The sequence below is a fragment of the Ovis aries genome, chromosome 12 (assembly GCF_016772045.2).
Source record: "Ovis aries strain OAR_USU_Benz2616 breed Rambouillet chromosome 12, ARS-UI_Ramb_v3.0, whole genome shotgun sequence".
Lineage (NCBI taxonomy): Eukaryota > Metazoa > Chordata > Mammalia > Artiodactyla > Bovidae > Ovis > Ovis aries.
In genome coordinates, this window is record NC_056065.1 from 46,574,538 (window position 1) to 46,594,136 (window position 19,599).

General features: G+C 52.3%; 1 protein-coding gene across 12 annotated transcripts in view; it reads right to left on the reverse strand.

Moving 5' to 3' along the window:
• Positions 1 to 19,599, reverse strand: part of KCNAB2 (potassium voltage-gated channel subfamily A regulatory beta subunit 2) — a 96,142-nt gene that overhangs the window by 7,686 nt on the left and 68,857 nt on the right. For all 12 annotated transcript variants that reach the window (XM_060396135.1, XM_027975719.3, XM_060396136.1 and 9 more), the window contains 6 exons: positions 10,955 to 11,034; positions 8,353 to 8,397; positions 6,530 to 6,574; positions 5,699 to 5,742; positions 4,636 to 4,722; positions 681 to 766 (listed from right to left, as the gene is read on the reverse strand). In XM_060396135.1, coding sequence (XP_060252118.1) covers positions 681 to 766; positions 4,636 to 4,722; positions 5,699 to 5,742; positions 6,530 to 6,574; positions 8,353 to 8,397; positions 10,955 to 11,034 — 387 coding nt within the window. The remainder of the gene's footprint in view (positions 1 to 680; positions 767 to 4,635; positions 4,723 to 5,698; positions 5,743 to 6,529; positions 6,575 to 8,352; positions 8,398 to 10,954; positions 11,035 to 19,599) is intronic.

Sequence of the window (19,599 nt, forward strand, 5' to 3'; positions counted from 1 at the left end):
TTCACCCTCAGCTTCTGATGGCTCCTGTGGAGGGAAACAAGGAAGGGGATGCCCTCCTGAAAGTGCAGGTGAGGGAGAAACCTCATGGATTACAAGATGGAAGCTCAGGCTCTGCGCTGCACGGCCTGGGGAAGCCATCATTTGGCGTGAGCCTGGGTGTGTTACTTCAGCTCTCTGTGTCTCAGTGGCCACATCTGAGAAGCAGGGTGCCAGCAGCGCTTGCCTCATAGGCTGTGAGGATGAATGGGAGTCAGTCCACACGAAGCCCTCAAATCCAATGGCACCTGGAACTCTGCGGGAGCTACCACTGCTGGGCGCTGGCTGAGCTCCAGGATCGCTGCTAAGAGCTTCACCTCTGATTTTTCAGATAATCCTCACATAGCCTCATGACAGTAGGTCGTCCTAGCAGTCTTGTTCTACAGGTGGGGAAAATGAGGCTCAGAGAGCCGAAGCCATCGGTCCAGGGCCACACAGTGCTGGGATTCAAGCCCAGAGCCCTGTCTGCAAAGTCTGCAGACGTTACTGCCACAAGTCACCATACTGTCCCTCCCCTTAGTACCCAGCAGTCTATGCGTTAGGGACCAACAGCACCGAACCTGCCAGAGCCCCAGGGTTGTCACCCATGGAGCGGGGCCGGGAGCCCAGCCCTTGGACGCACACACACCAAGAGGTCACATTACCATGATCTCCATGGAGCTCCAGCGCGATGTGCCCCAGTACATGGCCATCCCCTGGTTAATGACGTGAGTCATGGCACGCACAGTCTCTGTCACGAGAGAAGGGGAAACCACAGGTTGGGGGGATGGCCAAGGGCACAGGGCCCCGCCTGGGGACATTCTGCAAAAAAAAAAAAAAAAAAAAAAAGGCCAGGAGCAGGGAGAGGATGCTGCCAGGACAGCTTGTAAGCAGTGTGCTTCCTGGCTCCAGAGGTGTGGGTGGCCGGGGTTTTCTGGGATAACAGAAAAAAGTGAGCTGCTGTCCAAGAAGCTGATCTTGAAAACAGTGTCCCCAGATAGTTACAGGCCTTATGGAATGTTTGAAAATATGGGTTATGGATGGATTGAGATGTTTCTATGGCAGATTAGAGGGATGAAGGAAAAGTGAGGTCAAAGAATGTGACTCTAGACTCTAGAATGGGGGGCATTCTCTAGTTTGGGAAAGATTTGGGGACCCTTATTGCTCAGGAAGAACCAGATAAACAGATTAAGGTTATGATCAGATTGACAGGCGGCAACAGGAAATAAGCTCATCTTTTGCCTTCTCTAGTATTCTGAAAGCGTTAGTCGCTCAGTCACGTCCAATGCTTTGTGACTCTATTCACTGTAGCCTGCCAAGCCCCTCCATCCACGGGATTCTCCAGGCAAGAATACTGGAGTATGTTGCCATTCCGTTCTCCAGGGGATCTTCCCAGCAAGGGATTGAAACTGGGTCTCCTGCATTGCAGGCAGATTCTTTACTGTCTGAGCCACCTATTGGGGCTACTCCAGACTGTCATTGGGATCTGGAGAACTGAATGTATAGGTAATAACAGTGTCTGTCCCAACAAAGGTCAGGGTACGGGCCCTGGCTGGCCCCAGAGGGTGGGGCAGTAGGGCGGAATTCCTCTCATGTCCAAGAGAGCCAGCAGTAAACATGGAAAGCCCCCTCCGGACCATGCCCCGGATTCTCAAACCAGTCAGTATCCAGCAAGGGACCCTCTCCCCATCTCCACTGTGACAGATTTTTTCTTCGGTTCAAAAGAAGTTTTTCTGAGAAATAAAAATCTGCCACAGTCGCCCCTAGGCTGCTTCAACCTCAGGGGGATACTGTGGTCCTTACAACTGAACTTGGCCTCAAATTTTAAAATTTCAGATGTCTCTCAGCTTTGCTAAGGGTGGCAGGCTACCCCATCAGGCTTTTCTCAGATCCCACACAGTGCTTGCATGTAAGACTGCCCAGGGCAGCCCTAGAAGTTCAGCTGAAGAATGAATGTTTCCCAAAACAGACACTGCTCCTTGAAAATCCCACCTCTCCTGAAGTGGCCACTGATGTCGGGAAGCAGAGGCCCCTCAAGACGGCACGGGTGGAAGGAAGGAAGACAGGATGATACAGGTCCTTTCTGAGCTCCACCTTGGAAGGCCCCAGGCCACGGGGACAGTCTCTGGCAGAGTGGTACCTCTCTTTTGGGGTGTCTCTTTCGCCCATTCTCAGTCCCTGAGTGCCTTTTGCCAAGGTCCCCTTTTTCAGTAGAAAACTAATGTAGCTGGGACTTCTGGAGTGGTGGTCTTGGTGGCCTCGCCAGGACCCCTGAAAAATTATACCTCAGCTTCCAGGTCTGTACGCCAAGTCCTGCCCTCTCCTTCCTTCCAAGGTCGGGGACTGGGTTCCTCTCCACCCATCCCAGGGAGGGAGTCTGGCAGGGAAGCCCCATACCCGTGGGCTATGAGCAGGCCACCACTTTAATGGTCAACACTATTCGACATGAAGAGCAGCACTTGGTTGTAAGGTTGAGGGTCCCAGGAAGGCACCTGCCCACATTTGAGCCCTGCACCCAGGCTGCCAGCCCGGCCATCCTCATCGGATTCTTTAGAAACAGCCTTGGGGGGACCTGTGACCATGCAGCGTGACCACCCGAGTCTTCAGCCAAGGCTCAGGCCCACATGCTGGAGTGGGGGAAGCAGACGATATCCCGTTTGCCAGCCTGGCTTCCTCGAGCACAGCTCTCTCCCTTCCATGCAGAGAGGAGGGTCCAGCGGGAGCCTGGGGGCCAGGGTGGTGTGCGAGCCTGCGGCTGGCCTGGGAGGGAAGGGGTCCTGGGCAAACGCTGCTGGGTACCTTGAGGGTCCAGGGCCTTGGCACGCTGGGCATGGAGCCCGTGCACAGGAGCATCGCCCTTGTGCTTCTGCCTAAGCTGGGTGTCATGACACCAGAAACAGGGACAATTAGGGATGACTGTCTATCTCAATATTTAATGCTGTTGAATAAAAGCGGGAGGACCAAATCCTTCCAGCTGCTGCCAAAACCCAGGGCATCTCCCGCTGTGTCACAAATAATACATGGGAGGGGTCGGGTGGCAGTGCCAGCTGGCAGGCAGGAGCCCTTCCATCGTGGAATGCAGCCCAGCTTCCAGGGAGACCAAGGTCCGCCCTTGGTGTGGGGGCACCCAGGGTCCTTTAGTTTAGGGCAGGGCAGAGACCACCGCCTGGCCAGAGGCTGCCCCAGGTCTCAGAGTTTCCCCAGCTCATGTAGGAATTCTTCAAGAGAAAAATGATTGAATTTCAATGGCGAGCTCTGACCGCATAGCATGGGGTGAGAGTGACAGGTGGCCCAGCCTGCCCAGGGTGGAAATGGGGCAGCTGGTGGCTGGTCCTTTTGCTATTGATTGAGGTGGGGGCTTAGCAAAGTAGACTATGGAGAAGATACAGCCTGCTGGGGGCCAATGCTCTGGGGTCCCCGATGTGTTCACTCCTGTGGAAACCCAGTCTCCCCAGCCCTCTCCCAGACCATCCGGGGTCACGGTGTCAGGCACTGATCACAGCATCCCCAAATCAAGAGGAAGCCCCCTTGGGTCATGGATCATGGCGATGCAAGGCGGAGCGAGGAGGGGGCGTGCATGCATGGGAGGGAGGACGGAGGAAAGAGGTGACAGCATGGGGGGATGGGGGGGTGGCGGGGGTCTGCTCTGCTTTGCTTTTCTTCACTTGCAAGATGTTCCCATAAGGCACTTATTTCTCCTTTGTGCATTTTATGGAGAAGTTTTATCATGGGGGTGGGAAGAGAGTTGTGTAAATAAAAACACTGTCTCATAAAATGCAACTCAGACACAGAGGTCAGTGGTCAGGCCGAGGGTACTGTGTACCTTCTATGATGAAAGTCCTTGACTTGGAGGAACTAAATGGATCCCCTGGTGATAAAAGAAAGATCGAAAGAGACCAGAGTTCACAGCTGTGGGAATGCTGAGGGGCGCAGTCTGACAAAGGGCATGGGGACGCAGGCTCAAATCACTTTTTGCAGACTACTGGTTTGGATAACACATACACACACACACACATATATATACACATGCATGGGTGCATGGTATATATACAAACAAATGAAGAAAAAGTAACTTGAATGTAACTGAATTTTCCAAGACCCTGAATCAGCGAAGCACAAATGAGAAGATGCCCAAAGCAGAGAGTTGGAGGAGATAGGAGGGGCTGAGACTACAGGAGTCAAAGAATAAATGAGCGTCCGAGAAACCAAAACTGCTTTTCAAAGCACTGCATGTTTCTTTTCCTCCTCTAAGTAATGGTTTATTTCCCAGAGCAAAAGGCCCCTAAAACCTCCCAATAGAATGGGGATGGTGACTGAAAGAATTGAAAAGAATGCAGCAAGGAGTCATGGGATCATGACTTTAGCTAACACAGCATGCGTTCAAGCCCAGGACGGGGCGGGGACCTGGAGCAAGGATGGGACTCAGCTCGGAGGTGCTGAGGGCACCTGAGGGAATGATCAAAGGCTGAGTTCCCCACACTGGGTAGGCCCCACCTGCCACCCCACTAGGCTTGGGTGTCCAGCGGGCCCTGGGATGGTGCCATCAGAGCCTCAGGTTCAGAACCTTCTGCCCTTTTTGGAACCATGATGTCTGGCCAAGTGCTTCGAAGGAGAACATACCTTCCATGGGTGTGTTGGGGTCCGGGCGGTTGGCAAATACCACATCCACATACTCCAATTGCAGCCGCTCCAGGGAAGCTTTCAGACCTGGGTGGGGGAGGAGTAGGGGGTGGGAAGGGGTATGTTACAATCTTCACAGACATTCCTGGGCCCTCACCCGTGAGCAAGAGATGAAAGGGACAAGGCACCTGGCCCCGGGAGCTGCGGACAGCAGGGCACACGTGTGGGCACAGGCCATTGAGATTGCAAACAGCCATGAGAGAAGAGGTGGCACACCCCAAAAAGAGGGGGTGGGGTCCACAGGCCATGTCCTGTGACTGAATGGAGGGGACCCCCCCCCCCGCCAGAGCGGCCTGGGAGGGACCTGGGAGGAGCTAGGCCACCCAACATGGAGTGGATCGTCCACGGTGTGGAAGGCCAGTGGGGCCCGATGAGCACTGGCAGCAGCTCAGAACGGAGCTGCAGAGCTGGAGTGCAGGGCCGGGCGCCAGGCCAGGGCAGGGCAGGCAGCAAGGCCTCCTAATCACTGTATTTTTAATGGAGTGACTGTATTACTTTGACAAAATGAACATGGGCAAAAAGGCACTGGGACAATAACAACTGGGACATGCAAGGCATTCCAGCCCACTCCCACCCCCGTGCAGGACTCCTATGTGCAGAGCCCCAGGCTGAGTCCAACACGCAGGACCTCCTTCCAGATTCCTGTAACCCCAGAGGTGGGCGTTATTCCCCTGTGTATAACAGATGCTGCCACAGATGCCTGGGGAAATAATGTCCCTTGCTCAAGGTCGCCCAGTGGGCACAGGGCCCAGCCTGGGTCGAAACCCAGGCCTGTCTGTATCTTCCCAGGGTCACGTGAGCCCCACCCACTCATACCCCTGCCCCTCTCTCGTGACCCAGAGGGACCACCCCGTGTGAGCCTGGGGGGACCAGGGTTCAGGCTGTCCCTAGAGCTCCAGGCCTGTAGCATGGATGGGGCCGGGGTACAGTGGTTTCTTCACTTTTGCATCCACAGCAGAATGCCAAGGGTTTGGGGGCATCCGAAGGCCTGCCCCGTCCTCACCTTCTATTATGTGCTTCCTGGAAAGGCCCCTCTCCGTCTCGGCTCTGAAAAACAGGCGACAGTGTGTGCAATGTTTCAAGCGGTTTTCGGGGAAAATGTTTATGACGCAATGTTAGGTGAAAAAAGTAGGTCAGTGCGTGCCACTTGTAGTCTGATTCCACTTTGGGGATAAAACCACAAGGCTATGAGGATCTGCTTGTGTGGAGAAGCTGTGGCAGAGCCAGGCTGCCCTCTACCCCAGCTGCCCTGGGTGTGGTGGGGCTCAGTGGGGGGTGGGGGTGTCTGCTTTTCAATTTGCCCTCTCTCTGACTTGGATTTTTCAAAGCTTAAAATGAATCATATTTCTAATTCCTATGAAGCCCATTTTGTCCAGTCTCGGAGAAGCTATGGGACCAGATTCCCGGAAGACAGCAAGGGTGGTCTGTGGCCCAGGGTAAGTGGAGCAAACAGGACAGTTCAGGAATTTTCTGCCTTTATCAGAATTTTTAGGATGTTACCTTGGTAATCACAAACAAACAAAACCACAAAAGTAAAAATAAAAGGGAAGCAAGGATTGAGCACAAGGCAACTCAGCCAAAGCTGCTTTTCTGGAACTTGGGGTCCCTCAACAGGAATGGCACGAGCCAGGGAAGGTGGCCACACACACACCACCCTGTCCCCTGCTTCCTGCCCCAGGAGATAGGAAAGCGTGCTGCCCAGGTGCTGAGGCTGGCGTGTCCAGGATGGACCCCAGGCAGCCTCCATTCCTCCAGGATGACTGCCCCCTGCCCACCCACATGGGTCTCTGCAGACCTGGCCCCCGACCAGGGGGTCGCTTGTGGCTGTACCTACTTTCCTCCCCAGAAGATCTTGGTGGTGATGACAAGGCTGGATCGTCTGTGGAACAAGAGAAAGAGGGCTGTTCCTGGGTGTGACCCCTTGGGGTCTTCCCTCCCCAACCCTCCCCACTGTCTTCAGCCCTTACCCAGGAGTCCTAAACCCTCTCACCTGGGGGCACAGGGTGTGAAACAGGGTGCTTCTCTGTCACTCAATGTTTGGGGTGTTCCTAGCCCAGGGCCCTGGATCGAGCCAGGAGAAAACCTACAGACATAATTAACTATGTGGATGCAACTAACTAACGTGGAACTAGGGCTGGACAGTGAGGGCCCAGGTGGAGATGGAGTCCAGTGTGACTGGAGCCTGGAGCCTAGAGGAGGGGGCACATTTGGGAGCGGGGGACGTGGTCCAGGGAACAGAAGGCTGCCGCTCTGTGGGGACTTGGAGGAGGTCAAGTGTCAGGACTGGCCGGGGGTTGGAGGGCTCTGGTGAGGATGGAGTGAAATAAGGGACCACCCAGTATGGCTGTTTTCTACTAGCTGAGGCAGCATTTCAGAAAAGCTGTGTGGGACAGCCTTGGGGAGCATCCTGGGTGCCACCAGGTTGGGGGAAAGGCTGGGGTGGGACTGATCCGAGAGACAGGCAGGTGACGCTCCTGGGAGCTCAGACTTGGGTGGCTGAAAGCCTGGGGGAAAGGAATGGATTCATGTCTCCCGCCACAAATCCACAAGAGGCAATGCTGACATCTGTGACTTCGTCTTGGAGGGACAGGTGGGTGGGGTGATGATGGCTCCTCCTGTCCACATTTGACCTTGACCATTCCCAAGGGATAGGGGGGCAATGCCCCTGTGGTTGTGCTTTCTTCCCATGAGGGTGGAGGCGGGTGGTTTACTGCTCAGGAAACAGCTCCTCAAAGCCAGGGGCTGTGGCTGCTGCCAGTATCACCTTCGGGCAGGTGGGATGACCTGGTGGGCATGTCCTCGTGTGTTTACCTGACACCATCGGGGCTCACGCACACCTGCAGTTTCTTTTACTTACAGAGTGAGCAGGTATTTATTTGGGGATCAGTTAGAGCCATGAAGAAACAACCTGGGTTGGGTCAAGAGGAGGGTGTCAGTCATCCAGGCCCCAGGGGCTGGTGGAGACTCTGAGTGTGCGCACCAGGGGATGGGATAGGGGACACATGAGTGTGTGTACCAGGGGAGGGCGCTGGGGGAGACTCTGAGTGTGTGCACCAGGGGAGGGCGTGGGGGACACCTGAGTGTGTGCACCAAGGGAGGGGATGGGGGAGACTGAGTGTGTGCACCAGGGGAGGGGATGGGGGGTTTGGTGGAGGTAGGGGAGCCTCTAACTGCTCTGACTTTGCTGAAAATGAAGACACACAGGTCACAAGCGGCCCCAAAGTGCAGTCAAGTGCTCAGCCTGGCCTGATCCCAGGTGGGCGGGAAACTCTGCGTCAAGCCAGATGGAGGCTCCTGACCCCTGGGCTCAGGCCCTGGCTCCCTGGGGGTGGCCACCCATACTGTGAACGCTGGCTCCCTTTGCAGGAAGCACAGGGACTGCCTCTATTCTGGGACATTCTCCTCATCCCAGCAAGAACAATTCTGGGACTACCAGGTCTTAGAAAGCCAGGCTGGCTGCACAGGGCCATGAGGCCAAACAGTGGGCACTCTGTCAGCAAACAGGAAGAAACAGCCATGGGATCCAAGCCTGCCCACCCCTCCCGGGGCCCCAGAGCAGGCCTCTTCTCTTCCTGCAGCCTTCTCCAACCTTCTCCTTGTGCATGTGTGCAAGGATGTGCCCTGGAGCTGGAGCATGTGAGCAGTGGAATTAATTACCTCCATCCCTTCTTCTTGATGATGTTTCCTAACACCACTTCAGCTCTGCAGAAAAGACCGAGACGTGGGGACTTCATTACTGGGCAACAGAAACCCCAAGCCGCACCCCACCTTGCTCATCAGCCACAGGGTCCCCTGGGTGAAAACACCACGCTGCCCAGGGCTGCTAATGTCTGCCTTGGCCCAGGCTGCTCATTCCAGAGCGAGGAGAGCACCTGGGAGCAGCGGGGGCCGCTCCCCGTGGAGGTGGCCACGGCTGTGTGCCACTGTCCCAGCACAGCGGCTCCAACTCCCACAGAGGAGGGAGGAGCGACGTCCTGCTCGGAAAGACCAGCAGCGCCGCTTCCCTGGCCCCTCAGAAATTCACCGGGGAAGACGCTTGGCAACGTTACACGGGGCGGTTTCCAGACAAGTGTGTTTTTTTTTTTTTTTTAAATAGATTATTCACCAAGCACATTCTCTGTTTGCAGAGACAATCAACAAGTACTCAGGGCTGACTTTCCAGCGGAGTGTGTTCGTGTTTGTGTGTGTCCATGAGTGTGTGTGCGTGTCCACGAGTGTGTTTGCGTGCATCCACAAGTGTGGGTGTGTACACAAGTGTGGGTGTGTGTGTCCACGAATGTGAGTGTGTTGAGTGTGGGCGTGTGTCCATGAGTGTGCACTGAGTGTGGGTGTGTGTGTCCCTCTTGTTTCTTGCTTTTTTAACAATAGAGAGATGGATGCCATGCTGACCGCTGTCTGGTCTGCTTGGTGTCACTCCGGGCCCTGCACCAAATTCGTGTCAGCCAGGGTCATGCGCTGACCATTCCAGCCATATTTGGCACTGCAGCACTGGATTAACTTTGAAGAACTTTCTGCTCGTGGCAAAATGTTTCTGAGTAAAAAACAACAGACGGAGAATGATCTATACCCAGTGCTCCATTCCAATTATAACAGCGCCTGAGTCATCCACTCAGAAATCATGGGCTCTAATTTGCAAGCTGTTTAGCATCCATTCTGAAGGCTCTTCATTTATGGTCAAGATGCACAGAAAGTCACTCAGCCCCGAGACTCTTTCCTTTCATTCCTGGGTCTCTCCTTGATGGGACAAAAGATTAGGAAAGAAGGAAGGAGATGGGGAGCAGGCAGCGGTCCTGGGGCTATAGGAGCTGTAGGCAGTGACAACTGAAGCCTGTTGCTTTCAGCTTTGAATTCTGCTGGCCGTGAATTTGGTAAGGCTGGCCTCTGTCCAGCGAGGGTGCAGAAATCCTGCAGCTCTCTGGGAAGTGCCCAGAGCATGAAAAACAGGGGGACTCAGTAAGATGGGCGCTTGGCACCCTGGTTAGAAGAGGGACTCAGTGTGCTGGCCTGCGATGCCACCCTGGGTGTCCAGTCAGGCTGAGGGGAGTGAAGGCAATGCCTCGAGGAGTGTGGCTGCCATGAAAGGGGGTGTGCGGGACTTGGACACAGAGCCATCTGGAGCTGGGGGAGGCTGTGGGGAGCTGTCGCTCGCACGCTCTCGTGGGCAGCAAAGCCAAGGCAGGCGCAGGGCCAGGGAACAAGCTGGGGTGCTTGGGATGGGGGACGCCTCTGGGCTTGGCATCTGCATCTGGCTTTTCCACTCTGACCCTTCGGCTTAGCTCATCTGTCTGGAAAGCATTTCACTCTGATCGAAAGCAGTTGCCAGTGCAGAGAGATTGGGGGGTGGCAGCAACAGGGGACAGAGGGCCACTGATAGGGACTGGAGGAGACTCAGGAAGGGGGTCCCAGCAGAGGCCCTTGGGGACGTGAGACCCTCGGCCCCTGGGCTAGGACATGAGCAAAGGCCGAGCTGGGGTCCTGATTCTTGGTCCTCTGGACTCTATCCTGGGCTGCAGGTAACAACCCGGAGCCCAGGAGACAGGTGCTGGCCCCGAGGCCATGGCACACGGTGGGCCAGGCTGAGTGGCTCAGCTGATGGGAACTTGGCTCACCCTAGGCAGCAGGGGGCCAGAGGGAGGACGGAGAGCTAGCCAACAAATGATTTCACAAACAAAAGCTGACTTTTGGAAACCCAATGCAGGAGAGTGGATGATTTGATTACAGGCCAGTCTTTAAAACTGAAGCCAGCGGCCTTGGCTGAAGAGCGCTTTTACATAATTGAGTAGGAAAGTTCATTGCCAAGATGGAAAGCGCTTCCTACAGCGCTGGGCTCGGCTCAGCAGACCCCGCTCTCCCTGGTTCCTGAGGGGCCCTGCGTTCCCTGCAGCCCTAATTGCACCATTAAGATGTGAGAGTGCCAGGCATGCGGGGCTGGCTGCAGGTTGCGGGCGCAGCAGGAGAGCCGGAACTACAGCTTAATCATGCTCTCGCCCAGCGTGGCATCTTGGGCACCAGAGGGGCTGCGGTCAGATCGCTGCTTGAACACACGTGAGTTTGGCGAGTCACTGAGTGCTCTGTGATTCTGACCCCATAAAAACCACACCTCCTCCAGCCATTTAGAGTTTGGAAGAGCACACGGGGAGTGGGAGGTGCAAACCGTCTTGGGAACGAACGAGAGCCTGGGAGCGACAGAAGCTCCAGCTCTTCCCCAGGAAGCCATGGTTGGCCTGCACCACTTTTTCCCATGAGAAAAGGAACGTACTTGCCCGCCGCGTAGACTTCTGCGGTATCGAAGAGGTTGATGCCATTGTCGTAGGCCAAGGTCATTAGCTGCTCTGCCATCTGAAATGAGAAACTCTGGGTTACTCACAGGCAGCACTGTCTTGCCAACCCAGGTGGAGTGGGGCCTGGAGGCTCAGAGCTCAACCCTGGGGTCTGGGGAGGTCCTCTGAGTGCCCAGGCCCTGTCCCTGTATTACTACGTCCTCTCCTGCCGCAGGGCGAATGTGGAAGCAGCTCAGCCACAGACCCATAGAGAAGACAGAAGCCAGGATGCATGAAGAAACAGCCTCTGGACTGTGAATTTCTTTTTTTCAGCTGCACTAGTAGGCTTCCCACAGAGAAGGCAATGGCAACCCACTCCAGTACTCTTGCCTGGAAAATCTCATGGGCGGAGGATCCTGGTAGGCTGCAGTCTATGAGGTCACTAAGAGTTGGACACGACTGAGCGACTTCACTTTCACTTTTCACTTTCATGCATTGGAGAAGGAAATGGCAACCCACTCCAATGTTCTTGCCTGGAGAATCCCAGGGACGGGGGAGCCTGGTGGGCTGCTGTTTGTGGGGTCGCACAGAGTCGGACATGACTGAAGCAACTTAGCAGCAGCAGCAGGCCTCCCAGGTGGCACTAGCGGTAAAGAAACCATCTGCCTATGCAGGAGACATAGAGATGCAGGTTCGATTCCTGGGTAGGGAAGGTCCCCTGGAGGAGGGCATGCCAACCTACTCCAGTATTCTTGCTTGGAGAATCCCATGGACAGAGGAGCCTGGCGGGCTGCAGTCCATAGGGTTGCAAAGAGCTGGACATCCCTGAAACAACTTGGCAAGCACACGACAAGTGAGATCTCAGTTCCTTGACCAGGAATTGAACCCGTGCTCTTTGCAGTGGAAGTGTGGAGTCTTAACTACTGGACCACCAGGGAAATCCCATGGGTTGTGAATTTCTTGTGAGCAGGGACCCTGCCTGTTGGGTCATCACAGGGCTTAGCACCTGTACTGAGTTGAATCCTGTCCCCCAAATTCACATCCACATAGACTCTCAGAATGTGACTTTGTTTGCCTGCGGGGTTTTTGCACATGTACTCAGTTCAGATGAGGTCACACTGCATTACGGTGAGTCCTACATCCAATATGAGTGGTGTCTTCATACGAATAGATGCAGACACACAGGGAAGAGGCCGCGTGAAGATGGAGGCAGAGGTTAGGGTAAAGGGTCTACAGTTCAAGGAATGCCAAGAATGGCCAACCTCCAGCAGGTCTGGGGGACAGGAATGGAATTCCTTCATAGCCTTGGAGGCAGTGCGGCCCTGCGGACACCTTGACTTTGGACTTCTGGCCTCCAGAAGTGTGAAGAAATTTCCGTTGTTTTACACCACCCCAGTTTGTGGGACTTTGTTCCGACTGTCCTGGGAAATGAACACAGACCACAACAGGGGCATGATAAAACTTGGCAGGATCAACTCAGTTCAGTTGCTCAGTCATATCTGACTCTTTATGACCCCATGGACTACAGCATGCCAGGCTTACCTGGCATCACCAACTCCCGGAGCTTGCTCGAACTCATGTCCACTGAGTCAGTGATGCCATCCAACCATCTCATCCTCTGTTGTCCCCTTCTCCTCCCACCTTCAATCTTTCCCAGCATCAGGGTCTTTCCTAAAGAGTCAGTTCTTTGTATCATGTGGCCAAAGTACTGGAGCTTCAGCTTCAGCATCAGTCCTTCCAATGAATATTCAGGGTTGATTTCCTTTAGGATTGACTGGTTTGATCTTTCTGTAGTCCAAGGGACTCTCAAGAGTCTTCTCCAACACCACAGCTCAAAAGCATCAGTTCTCCAGTGCTCAGCTTTCTTTATGGTCGAACTCTCACATCCATACATGACCATGACTACTGGAAAAATCATAGCCCTGGTAGCTCAGCTGGTAAAGAATCCTCCTGCAATGTGGGAGACCCTGGTTCAATTCCTGGGTCAGGAAGATGCACTGGAGAAGGGATAGGCTACCCACTTCAGTATTCTTGGATTTCCCTGACAGCTCAGCTGGTAAAGAATCTGCCTGCAATGCAGGAGACCTGGGTTAGATCCCTGGGTTGGGAAGATCCCCTGGTGAAGGAAACAGCTATCCACTCCAATATTCTGGCCTGGGAAATTCCATGGACTGTACAAAACATGGGGTTGCAAAGAGTCGGACATGACTGAGTGGCTTTCATTTGATGAGACCGACCTTTGTCAGCAAATTAATGTCTCTGATTTTTAATATGCTGTCTAGGCTGGTCATAGCTTTTACTTCAAGGTGCAAGCGTCTTTTAATTTCATGGCTGCAGTCATCATCTGCAGTGATTTTGGAACCCAAGAAAATAAAGCCTGTTAACTGTTTACATTGTTTCCCCATCTATTTGCCATGAAGTGATGGGACCGGAAGCAAACTACAGCTAGAATGTTTCTGTGAGGTCAAATCCCTCGAATTCTTCCCAGCAACTGCAGCGGGTGAAGTGATTGTTTGCAGATGGAGAAACTGTCCTCCTCAGTTAACTCTCTGGCCTTGGCTTGTGCTTCTCCAGGCAAGGAGCTGAGGAAATCTGCCTGCAGTTGACAGCTCCCTCCAAGATGCAGTGGAGAACTCTCTGGCTTTCTGGACAGAGCAGGCATCCTTCTGAGCGGGGGTCATGGATCCAAACTCCTCCACTAGCCATTTCTCAAAGCTCAACTCAGAGCGCCAATCTTCCCTCTCAGGCCAGCCCAGGGTACAGTGAGTAATACTGGGTGGGCCAAAAAGTTCATTTGAGTTTTTCCATAAGATCTTTTAAAAATAAATTTTGTTCTTGGCCATGCTGTACAGCATATGGGATCTTAGTTCCCCGACCAGGGATCAAACCCATGCGCCTTGCATTGGCCGCATGGAGTCTTAACCACTGGACCACCAGGGAAGTCCCTGGATCCTATGGAAAAACCTGAATGAACTTTTTTGGCTAATCACATTTAGCCCTCAAAAACTGTAGGACAGAAAGTCAGCCAGTTGTGGTTTCTGGGAGCTTCTCATAACACCAAATGCAGAAGCCCCACTGGCCAGGAAGGCATGGAGAGAGAGGCTGGTGCTCAGTGGGTATCAGTGAGGTGAAGGGAGGCTCAATCACTGCCTATGGGCAGGTGACTGGTGTGACCAAATCCCTTTATTTTTCAAGAGAAGCCAGAAATCCAGGATATTGGGGTTGTGTTCAGTTGCCAAGCCATGTTAGACTCTTTGGCGTCCCAATCTTTCACTATCTCCTGGAGTTTGCTCAAACTCATGTGCATTGAGTCGGTGATGCCATCCAACCATCTCATCCTCTGTTGTCCCCTTCTCCTCCTTCCCTCAATCTTTCCCAGAATCTGGGTCATTTCCAATGAGTCAGTTCTTCGTATCAGATAGCCAAAGTACTGGGAGTTCAGCTTCAGCCCCAGTCCTTCCAATGTATATTCAGGGTTGATTTCCTTTAGGATTGACTGGTTTGAACTCTTTGCTGTCCAAGAGACTCTCAAGAGTCTTCTCCAACACCAGCATTTGAAAGTATCGATTCTTCAGCACTTAGCCCTCTTTATGGTCCAACTTTCACATCCGTACATGACTACTGGAAAAACCATAGCTTTGACAATACGGACCTTTGTCGGCAAAGTGACGTCTCTGCTTTTTAATACTCTGTCTAGGTTTGTCATAGCTTTTCTTTCAAGGAGCAAGCGTCTTTGAATTTCATGGCTGCAGTCACGGTCCACAGTGATTTTGGAGTCCAAGGGAAGAAAATATGCCACTGTTTCCATTGTTTCTCCATCTATTTGCCATGAAGTGATGAGACCAGATGCCATGATTTTAGTTTTCTGAATGTTGAGTTTTAAGCCAGCTTTTTAACTTTCCTCTTTCACCTTCATCTAGCGGCTCTTTGGTTCCTCTTTGCTTTCTGCCAGGAAGGTGGTGTCATCTACCTATCTGAGGGTGTTGATATTGGGGAGAGGGTGTAAAATCTGTTTCAAATATTGGCAGCAAGTCCCAAAGGTTTCAGAGGCTGAGCAGGTCAAAGCTACCCCCATCAGTCAGCTGCTGTCATCAGAGTAGGAAGGCTCCTTGGTGGGGGAGTTTTCTGGATCGCCCCCCACCCCCCACCAGAGTAGCCTGGCTCCTCTCCTCTCTCCTGGGGCTCAAGTGTAACAACATTTCCAAAACAATTGCCTTCTCCAGGAGCCCTCCCTTCCTCCTCCTCCTGTTTCACCTCCTTTCTTCCTCTCTGTCCCCTGGGCTGGAATGCTCTGGGTCATCAAGTGGCTTACTCTCTCATGTCTGCCTCCCAGTCCTCCTTTCTCTGTTTTCCTGTTCTCTGTAGTCGGCTAAATAATGGCTCCCAAAGATATCAGGTCCCAGAATCTGTGAATGTCACCTTAGGTAACATTCGTGTTACATTTACAGGTGTGATTAAATTAAGGGAGATTCTCCCAAATGAGTTACGCGTGCTTAGTTGCTCAGTTGTGTCTGTCACTCAGTCATGTCTGACTCTTTGCGACCCCATGGACTGTAGACCACCAGGCTCCTCTGTCCATGGGATTCTCCAGGCAAGAATACTGGAGTGTGTTGCCATTCCCTTCCTTCTCCAGGGGGTCTTCCTGACCCAGGGATTGAACTCAAGTCTCTTGCATCTCCTGCATTGGCAGGTGGATTTTAACCACTGCGCTACCTGGGAGGCACTGGAATGAGCTATGTGAGTCCTAAATGCCACCACGAGTGTCTTCATAAGAGGGAGGTTGCAGGAGACTTGACACAGACAGGAGAAGAGGATGTGACCACAGAGGCAGAGGCTGGGGTGGTGTGGCCACAAGCCGAGGACTGCAGGCAGCCCCCGGAGACTGCAAGAGTCAGGAAGGATTTTCCCCTGAAGCCTCCATTGGAAGCGTGGCCCTGCTGACCTTAATTTCAGCCTAGTGATACCAATTTTGGATTTTGGCCTCCAAAACCATGAGAGAATAAATGTCTATTGTTCTAAACCATGCGGTTAGTGGTTAATTTCTTACAGCAGCCACAGGAAATTCATTTAACATATTCTTATCGGGACTAAGATATGCTCATGAGGTTTCCCTGGGGGCTCAGTGGTAAGGAATCCAACTGCCAGTGCAGGAGACACGGCTTCGATCCCTGACAAGGGTTCGATCCCTGATCCGGGAAGACACGGCATGCTGCGGAGCACCTAAGCCTGTGCTATACAGCCTGGGAGCTGCCACTGCTGAGACCACACGCTGCAGCTACTGAAGTCTGCACACTCTAGAGCCCATGCTCCACAGCAAGAAAAACCACCGCCATGAGGAGCCCGCGTGCACAGCAACAAAGAGCCAGCACAGCCAAAACAAATCTACGAATAAATAAAATTAAAAAACAGATTATTCTGATTATTCAGTTTTTTTTTTTTTTTTTTTAAGGATATGCTTAGGATCTGTGATCTGTCCCATTCTCCAGACAGAGAGCAGCCCAAGGGCAGGGACCTGGCCCTTGGCAGGTGCTCAGACAGCATGAGCTGACAGAGGAAGAAAGAAAGATCTGAAGATAATCCTAATTACACCCAGGACAGTGCTTGGGTGACTGTGAACAGAAAGAGAATGGGGGAATCTGGGAATTTTCAGGGCTGATTTTTGGTCTGCTATGATTTTGCTGTAATTTCTTTTCCAGATTTTTCTAAGTAAATGCTTTCCAGTGGTATTGGAGAAGACTCTTCAGAGTCCCTTGGATTGCAAGGAGATTAAACCAGCCAATCTTAAAGGAAATCAACCCTGAATATTCACTGGAAGGACTGATGCTGAAGCTGAAGCTCCGATACTTTGGCCACCTGATGCGAAGAGCCAACTCTTGGAAAAGACCGCGATGCTGGGAAAGATTGAGGGCAGGAGGAGAAGGGGGTGATAGAGGATGAGATGATTGGATGGCATCACTGACTCAATGGACATGAGTTTGAGCAAACTCTAGCAGATGGTGAACGACAGGGAAGCCTGGTGTGTGCAGTCCATGGGATTGCAAAGAGTCAGACATGACTTAGCGACTGAACAGCATCATATGGTTTTTCCCTGCAACACTGCAACTGTGGCATACAGACAGCTGTCTCTGCTGTCTTCTGTGCTGTTCCATCATGGTCCTGTCTCCACGTCAGTCATCAAAGTGTGGCTTCTAAAGACTTTCTCTCCGTGGGTGCATCCTGCTTTGTGTAATGGAGTTTCTGTTTTGAGACTTTTCAGTTATTTCCAATGTCAGAGTCTCAGAGGCTGGAGGCAGAAGGAACTCTGGAAGACACGTGGGCCACCTCCCTGTCACCCCTACTAGGGGACAGCGTCCTGCCCCAGATCTGGGAGGGGCTGCCGGTTCTGAGGCAAGGAGCCCAGGTGGGGTCCCCTTGCATCGCTCTCCAGGTGTGACCTCGGGCACCTGCTCAGTCTGGAGGTTCTGCTTCTTCGGGGATAACAGCACCCACCTCTCTGAGTTGATGGAGGATTGAGAGCCATAATAAATATGAAGTTCTCAGCCACTATTTGTGTTAAATTTTTATTGCCCAGGCTGCCTGGGACACGGGCCCGAGGGGGCATTTTCTACCTGAGCAGCTGTGTGAGATCACAGAAAGGGCACTGAACTAGAGTTTGGAAACCTGATTCTGTCCAGGGCAGCTCTGGCACTTTGCCATGTGATGTGAGGTCTACTAACACCGAGTGCTTCCTGCCTCCCTGCCTGACCCATGGAAGTCCTCTTCCCTGGGACAACAACCCACAGATATTTGCAGATGCTGCTGTGACCCCAAAGGATGGCTGACAGCAATCCTTTTCTGTAAAGAGGCTGAGGGTAAATATTTCAGGCTTTTCAGACCAGATGGTCTCTGCGGCAACTATTCCACTCTGCCCTCATAGCCTGAAAGCAGCCACAGATGATATGTAAATGAACTGACGTGGCTGCCTGCTGAAAAAACTTTATTTACAAAAATGACTGTGGAAACCATAGAGGTAGAGAGTGGATGAGAGGTGACCAGGGACTGGGGGCTTTTGGCTTACTGGGTACAGAGTTTCTGTTTGGGGTGATGAAAAATGCTGGAAATAGAACATGGTGATTGTTGCGCGGCAAAGTTAATGTATTTAATACCTGTTTACTTCAAGATAACTGTATACTTCAAAAATGGTTAACAGGGCACATTTTACATTACGCTTATTTTAACTACAAGAAAAGTGATTAAAATGGCAAATTTTATGTTTCATATATTTAAGAAGAAAGGAAAAAAAATAAAAAGAATACAGGCTGGGGACCAGCTTTGGCCCTGGGGCCATCACTTACTGATATTTTCTAAGTTCAGCCAGGAAACACCCCTCTGCCACAGTAAATCCACTGATTTCTCATTTCTGGGTCTCCCTGGCATCTGGGCACAGTGTCTTGTACACAGGAAGTAACTCTAAAAACAGAACTCTGTTTCTGAATTCCACAGCATGCTGAATGCCTTCCTTTGGACATGAACGTACTAAGGGACACAGTGTTCCAGGTGGGGTCACCCAGCTGGAGTGCTCAGTGGGCCTGGGGCCGCACATGTGTTTCTCTGCAGCCCAGATGGTCTTTGCTTTGCCTCCTTGCGGCACTGACCCCGCTGGCTCAGACCAGGCAGTCAGCTAAAGAACAAAATCCAGGCATTCTTCATCTGAACCGTAGCAAAATGGGCCCTTAGTCTTGATGGATTGATTTTTTGGGACACTAACTGTAGAACTTAATACAAAAATTCTGCTTGCTCTTTTGTTCAATCATTTTCACCTGTCAGGGCCTTTTAGAACCCTGAATCTGTCATCTGTTGTATCCATCGTCCTTCCAGCGTTGTGTCATTTGCAAATGGCTTCCAATGTCTTCATACGTGTCACTATGTCCCTGATGGGGACACGGGGGAGGCCGGAGCCAGCTGTGGTTGTCGTCGGATCATTAATCAATACTCTTTGGCTGCGATGGATCTGTTGCTGAAAAAGTCACCTAATTGGATGGTTACCATCCGACCACTTCTTTGTATCTTTCCCACAAGGACATCACACACAGTGTAGCGAATCATGCCATTCGGAAATGAAGCCACATCCTTGACAGAATTCTTCCGCATCGAAAGGGAAGCAGGAGAATCAGACTCAATTTATTTGGAGCAAAGCATGTGGACTCCAGGGCTCCGACATTCTAAGTACTTGGAACCAATCTGGTGGCTGAAGTGAAACAATTGCCTGGACCTTAAAAACTGCCAACTTTACCCTGAGATAGCTCAGACCTAGAACCTCAGAGCAGGGGCGAATATCAACAGTTCTGTAATAGCCACGGTCAGAAGGAACCAGAATGCAAATGAAATGATCTAGATGGTGACAGAAGCCAAGCTTTCCCTTCGAAAAGTAACTGAGCAATCACAGCTGAAGGTCTCAAATGAACTAATTTATATTTTTAAGGGCTTCCCAGGTGGCACAGTGGTAAAAAACCCGCCTGCCAATGCAGGAGACGCCAGAGACACGGGTTCGATCCCTGGGTTGGGAAGATCCCCTGGAGGAGGGCCTGGCAACCCACTCCAGTATTCCTGCCTGGAGAATTCCATGGACAGAGGAGAGGTGGGCTACAGTCTACGGGGTCTCAGA